Consider the following 7,336-nt stretch of genomic DNA (forward strand, 5'->3'; position numbering starts at 1 on the left):
AATCATTTAAAGAACTTAAATAAGGCATTTTGCATATATAGCACGTGTAGAGCTTAAAATAAGGTATACTGGCAACACACAACACATATCGAGCCTAAACATGGCATATTTGCGATATACAAACACCTACTGAACTCAGGAAGGAGATTTGTAGTATTCAGGCACATTTTCAGTTCACATTTTCATAATAACAAAGCAAAATACTAATGACTATAGCAAAATATCATCACTGCCAGTAGCTTGTAATTCTACTCGACTAAAACTACAAATGGCATCTTTTAACCTTACACAAATCACAGATTCATACATCATGCTAAGCACTAGTAATACAGAAACAATTTACTAACTTTAGGTCAGATTTTATTCCACCAGCTTACTACTTTAACTTTTATTCAAAAAGAGAGAGATCTGAAGCTTAAAATGGGTTTGAGAAGAAGTCATTCAAGACAAAGTTGGCTATTCTTTAAGGTTCAAAATGACCAGAACACAACAGACATCAAACAAACAATTTAAACCCCAAAGCACTTATACATTGGCATGCCCTAAGCTAATCTCACAACATAATATAAAAGAGAACTACCATGTTCATCATGCTCTCATTCCAATTATGGCAGACTCAATGACAGCCCTTATTTTGACTCAAAAATGAATCAGAACAAGATACACAACACACATGAGTGACAAAAGAGACCATGCTATCAGATTTCTATGCCATTTAAATTTACTCTACTCATGCTTTGTAGTTTTCTAGGTCATATCCAGATATAATAGTAGACATGTATCATCGTTAAAGTCATAAGATCCCAAGTTTATACAATGAGTAAAAGGTCAACCAATTAGTCTTGACAGCATTCAAGTAGGTATTAGCATGATGTTGTGGGGAGATACATGAGCAGTATAGAACAAAAAGCCACATAATTAAGCAGGATTAGTCCTATAGGATTAACAAAGTGATTTCACGTAAGCTTAACACTCTTAGTCTTTTCATAATTTCATTTACCAAATTTCAAAGCCTAGACAGAGTAGTAGATTCAGGGAACACATCTAAGGCTACATTTAGGCCACCCAAAGAAAAAGCTCATGCTAATAATCATCTTATAACCAAGTTCAGGATCAAATATACTTAAGTTCTACTACAACACATACGAACACAGTTAGCTAACCAAAGAATGACACTTGACTAAGATAAGTTAAACTAGAGTAGGCTAGAGACAACAGGCTTAGCAGATTGAGTCAACAGCAACAACATATCTATCCAAGGTAGCTTAGACCATAAATGTCACATAAATTCTAGCTAACCAACTAATACTTTGACCGAGGCATCATATGAATATCTTTTACTCATACAGGATTACATACAAACGTTTATGCTTCATATTCAGTTAGGTTGTATCACAGTTATCATACAAGGCATGCTTAATTAGATCAGATTTATCATTATAACTAAGATTTAAACAGCAGGGTTTAGACTATGTTGAACAACAAAACAAGTTTACACTAAAGAAAATAATAGCATGCTTAATCACCAGCTAAGCTAACACAGTTGGTCCTAACTTAATCATGGATTGAACATAGCTATAAACTACTCGTTTAAAAAAAATTAGATCAAACTAACACATAAGTAAGTAATGTAAGCCTAAGCATATAATTAAACCAAAATTACACACGGAACTAACAATTACAGAACTAATATAAGGCAGGATTAATCTAAGATTAAACATGGATTATGCAAACGAAAGCACTACAAACAAGAACTAATCATACAACTAGATAAACGAATCACAGAAATAGTATAAAACACTTAGATAGCTACTAAAAAATAACTAAGGAAGGAGAATCACCTTTTCCGAGTGCAGCGAACTGGGCTTGATTCTCGGATCTACACTCGAATTCGAAGTAACAGCAGGGTAAAAAAAAAAGAATGACTTAATATTTCGAAGGAGTACCCAGTGGTATAGGGATTGAAAAAAATGTTAATATTTTTTTTAGAGGGATCAAGGCGGCTGAAAAAAACTCCCTTAAGGTTCCCAAAGGGTTTGTATTTATAGATACAGATTAGGGTTTGCTAGAATTCGAAATTTTAGGCGGGATTTGTTGGTTCAAACGTTCGGATTTTTTGTGGGTATTTCACCCACCCGATCAGAAAAGAGAGAAATGGACAAAATCTATTAAAACTTGTACTCGAAAATGCAAAGGAATTGATAAAGAAAAAGATTTTAACTTCACAAATGGACGAAACCCATTAAAATGGTTTCAAATCGAAAGCAGAGGGGAGGGGAAGAAAACAAAAACAAACCCTTCAAGGCTGCAATTCTGAAGGAGAAAGGAAGTACAATAAATACAATATGAAATTTATTAAATTATCCCTATATATTAGATGTCCTTTTGAGAATTGAGCAATATTAAAGAGGAGTACTTCTGGCTAAAGGCATATAATTTGAAATACCTTTCAATTTTTTGTCTTAAATTCTGAAGGTGATACTTAATTTGGACAATTTCTTTTTCTAAAGTGACACTAATTTTAGGATAGAAAGAGTAATTAGTAACGCTCCTCCTTTTTGCTCCGTTGATAACTCGAATCCTCAATCTTCAGAGTTGAAGGTGGAGCATCTGAGCAACCCGTTCACTATTTATTGCTCCAAATGTTTGGGTACCAAAAATTTAAAGTTGTCCCTTGGTAGAGGGAACAAAAGAGGGACCAAAGTGCAATAAAATTTAAAGCAGAATATTTGGGAATCACCCTCCTCTCGTAGCCAGAGACGGATACAAAATTTAAATTTTATAGGTTTAATCTATAGATTTTTAGCATTGAACTCATTATATTTTTAAAATTAGGGATTCATATCAACTATTTATTACAATTTTAATAATTTTTTACGCATAAATTTAGACTCCGCGTCCAAAGTTTGGGATTCAGTTGAAGCACAACGCTACATACGCCTCTGCTGGTAGCGCCCGGTGCAATGTTCAATGAGAAAGCCTGTTTCCTTGTTGATTCCTCCTCTCCAAAACCCTAATCTTTTTTACTCATTGCTCTGCATAAGTCCAATGGCAATAGCCTCTCCGGCGGCTATTATTTGTTCCAGCCGGCGCAACGGTCAAACTTTCAAGTCATCAGTATCAATCACCGGGGCCACGTGTCCATTTCAAGTGTCGTCTTCTTCTTCTATAAAGCTCTGCTCTTTTCTCGGCAAGTCTCGTCAGACCACCAGTGTGAGTCTTTTTTCCCGATATACATGTTATGTATTCTTAAATACTTGATGTTTAATTATCTTTATAGACTGTTTCGTGATCTTCTATTGCGTGTAAATTCAATGTTCAAGTGGAAATATTCATATTTGGAGGTTGAAACACTCTTATTATCGCCAGTAGGTATGCATTTCTCTGCGATGTAGGCAAATAGCTCCAAGTCCAGGCTTTACATTTTGCTCAAGTTTAGTGCTTTCTCTAATTATGACACATATCGCTCGGATTTAGGGAAGGCTAATGTATAAAGTTCCGATGACTTAGGGCCTAGCGCTTTAACATGGAAAGTTGCAATAGCTAGTAGGATATATACAAGTCCACCAAATGGTGAGTGCTGACTAGACACCTAGAAGAGGTAAAGAACTCTTCTGGTTCGAAATATTCGACCTTCAGGGATTAAAAGACAATCATCCTCTTCTGGTTGTTAAAAGTACAGGGACTTGATATAACCTTCAAACATCGAGAATCATAGAACGATTGGGGATCATCCTTGCATAAAACTGTAATATGTCATAAGTTCAAGTTCATTAGTTCTTTTTCTCTTGTCCTTGTTCCAATAGCAAAAAATCCGTTTTCTCCAGCCCAACTCAAATATCTTGTGTTAGTCCCGAAGAGAATAATCTTGAAATAAGAGAACTGCTAGGTGAAATGTTAAAGAAATTGGTTATCATCTTCAGAAACTATTTCCCTGATTTTAAGATTTCTAGTTCATGTGGTCAGTTATTTTGAGCTCATGTCACTATCCTTCTTTCATTTCATTTCATCTCCTCTGTTTAGATAGTTTTTCAGCTTCGAACTAACCTATGCTCTAGTTTTTCCTTGGGCCTATTATACCAATTTTGCTGAATTTTTTACCTTGTTTTTTGGAAGTATTGGGGATGTGTTTGGACCTGGCACTATTGTCAAAAGGATAAACAACGTTTTTCTATTTGTCAAAACTCAAAAGGAAAAACAAAGGTTTTTTAATTCGTCAAAAATTGAGTCTGCTGCATGCCTTGGGCAAATACCTTCTTCAAAGTAGGTAATCTTTCTTTTTTGATGATCACTTAGAAGTATCCTTTTCTCTCTGCAACTTGCTTTTCCCTTTACTAGTGTAATTGACATCTGCACCATTTCATAAATCACCAGAGCACGATACATATATCCTATGAGTCAAGATTATAAAGTTATTTCAAGTTGAAAAGGATGGGAAAAGTTGCTATTGCTATTAACTTCTATCTCCTGCTGTATATCGGGAGAAAGCGAAGTTTGCATCTCAGGTTTAAAATGCTTACTCTGACTATTTTGATTGTCTAGAAGGCATCTACTTCTCTACGTTCTTAACTTTTTTTTTTGATTAAGCACCGGGTGTCCGAGGCTCTTAGAGCCCCGACTAATCCCGGGGGTGCACAGGCCCTCGGCAAGGAGTTTCCCGCAAGTGCACTACGTTCTTAACTTTACAAGTGCTTAAACCCAAGATTATACGAAAGGCATGATTATTGCATCGGTGATGGCTATAAACTTTTGACATGTATGCCTATGTCGAATTCTTGCTCGCCGGAGATACTGTATTGTTTGGCAGACATTTGGTTTAGATGCTTGGTAACAAAGTTTGCGTTGTGTGGAAGTCCTAATTAATTTTACTACTGAGTCGCTATGAAGTTCATGAGGTGTGTGTTATCATATTTGATAGAAAAAACAACTACTTCAAAGATAAGATTTGAATAACAAAATGAATTTGGATTCTTGAAAGTTCTGCAAGTTGCATAGATTAATATTTTTAATTGCATGGTGTTAATATTTTTATACATTGAGACGGATGGAGTTTGATATTTTGTAGGTAGATTTTGAAATTCATAATGTATTTTTCTCAGTTCTATGTTTGTGTCCCATTTCCTTTTGTATTCTTTGGTTTAGGTGGAGCTGGTGGATCTAAAATGTGGTTCTGATTAAGCTTAGTTAGAATTCTACCCACTAGGGCAGTTTGATCATCTAATGCACAATAATAAATTAGAAGCTGTATTAGCTTCCTGTTGGTTGCTGACAAACGCCTCATTGTTTGGATTATAGAACCTTGGACGATATTCTGGGTTTTGCAAGGGAAATTTTAGGCTGTTGCCTAAACCAAAAGATTTAAGCTGACAGAAATGTATTGATCAAATTGACAAGGAGAAAGTAAGAGGATAAGTGCTATAATTAGGTCTACAGCCCTTTCAATTGTAACCCATTTGGACATCTGAAATGTCCTCACACCCACTCTAAAGCAATCAAACATTTGCATTTGCTACTGTCAATTTTTTCTTTGATAACCATGGTGTCCTGGCCAGCCTGTGTATACTGTATATTTTCTATTGTTACTGGGATCACATATTCTTAAATGTTTTTTTATTTTATTTTTAATTCAGATAAGTTTACTCCTGTTGTTGCATTACATGAATAAGATACTTCAAGCTTTTCAAATTGAGTATATAGGAAGTTTAAACATGCATAGTCGTCTATAAGGAAACGTGACAAGATGCTTGAAGGATATTGAGATTTTCTCTCATGACTCGAGGCCCTAGCCTATTTTTTTTTACCTAAGGTGACAAATAAAGGCAAAACTGCAAATGTGAAATTTTGTTCATAAAAATGTTTTTTGCCGATGGGAATGGGATTTGATCTATGTTACACGATCCCCCATTTTAATGTTTGCCAGCATCACTTTTCCAGGACTAGAAAACAGGTTTAATTCCAGCATCAGTTGCACTTAAAAGAAAAGAGGTTTTCTGATCCCTTTTTGATATCAGGAAATGTTGACAAGCTTCAGTGCCCGAGGTTCTCAGTTTCTACCAAGGTTTCTGTGTCCTGTATCTTGTGAAGTTGAGGGAGATGCCAAGAAACAAAGGCTAGAATATGCCGTTAAAGTGAAATCGGGTGAATCAACCAATAGGCATGTATTGGATATCCAAAATTCAGTCTCATGCGAATGGAAGAAGACGTTGAGAATGGAAAGAAATCCCAAGCGTCTCAACAATAGTGCATCACAGAGGAACAAAATCGAATATTACCAGGTCATCCAATATCCTTTGAAAACTGAGTCTACAATGGGGAATATATTACGTCACAATACTTTGGTTTTTGTTGTTCATAAAGACGCTGACAAGAAGAGCATAAGGGATGCTGTAAAGAAGCTGTTTAAGATTGAAATGAAGAAAATAAATACATCAATCATGCCTGATGGGACAAAGAAAGCATATGTTGTGCTGACACCAAACCATAGTGCAATAGATGTGGCAAAAAGAATCAAAGCCATTTAAATATTGGTTCTCCTTCTTCATTTGCATGCCAACCTGACAGTTATATAAGGTGCGGGAATTAGAAACTAGAAGCTTATGATTTATACTTGTATGCAGGTGATCTTATGCTGCAATGGTCTCTAGTTTTTATAGGTATAATCTTCTAGTTTCAACTTAATTTTGACCGCTTCCAGGAAGTAAGAGTGCTCAATCATTGTGGTTTGGCTAAACGTTCCTGTATGAATATACGTCTTGGTTCAACGACTTCATCCTTTCCCCCAAAATTTTGGGAAAACTCATAATCTGTGGGAAATCATAAGCTTTCAAGCTTACATCCAAATACTTGATAGCAGTAGGATCAGCTTATAACAGTTCCCCTATTTCTGTTTTCTCCTGTAGGTTTGTAAAGCTGATGACATGGGAGCCATTTGACTCTTCTACAAAAAGATGTATAAAAAACAGGATTAGTTGAGTAACGCAGAGATTAGTTGAGTAAGCTTACATTCTTTTTGAAATGTGACTCTTCATTGTAATTGGACTGATGTTTTTTGGATTCATTGCAAATGCAATAATGCAGAGATTAGTTGGGGAAAGATAGTGACATATTGCTGACATTTCCTAGTTCCTACCAAGTATTGACAAAAGTGGAAGGCATAATAAGTCCTTTTGGCACTTATCTTAATTATTATATCATTTTCTCAAAGGTCTCTCACAGTACTCTCACTGATTCGGCTTTATGGAAAAATGATCATCCCTGGGGCCTGGTGGATCTATCTTGGATATTTCACAGCAATTTTGGTGAGACCCCTTAATCCTCCTTATCATTGGCTTCTTTT

At 35.6% G+C, this 7,336-nt stretch overlaps 1 protein-coding gene across 2 annotated transcripts; it reads left to right on the forward strand.

Moving 5' to 3' along the window:
• The first annotated feature begins 2,781 nt into the window (after positions 1-2,781).
• LOC132623817 (large ribosomal subunit protein uL23-like) lies at positions 2,782-7,093 on the forward strand. 2 transcript variants are annotated; one of them, XM_060338631.1, is made up of 3 exons: positions 2,782-3,213; positions 6,012-6,570; positions 6,900-7,093. In XM_060338631.1, the coding sequence occupies exons 1-2, from the start codon at positions 2,971-2,973 to the stop codon at positions 6,519-6,521; spliced, it is 753 nt and encodes a 250-aa protein (XP_060194614.1). In that variant the 5' UTR covers positions 2,782-2,970; the 3' UTR covers positions 6,522-6,570; positions 6,900-7,093. The 2 variants fall into 2 exon arrangements, with proteins under 2 accessions (XP_060194614.1, XP_060194613.1); XM_060338630.1 differs by having other exon boundaries at positions 2,788-3,213; positions 6,012-7,093.
• Positions 7,094-7,336: the final 243 nt, after the last annotated feature.

The sequence above is a fragment of the Lycium barbarum genome, chromosome 12 (assembly GCF_019175385.1).
Source record: "Lycium barbarum isolate Lr01 chromosome 12, ASM1917538v2, whole genome shotgun sequence".
Lineage (NCBI taxonomy): Eukaryota > Viridiplantae > Streptophyta > Magnoliopsida > Solanales > Solanaceae > Lycium > Lycium barbarum.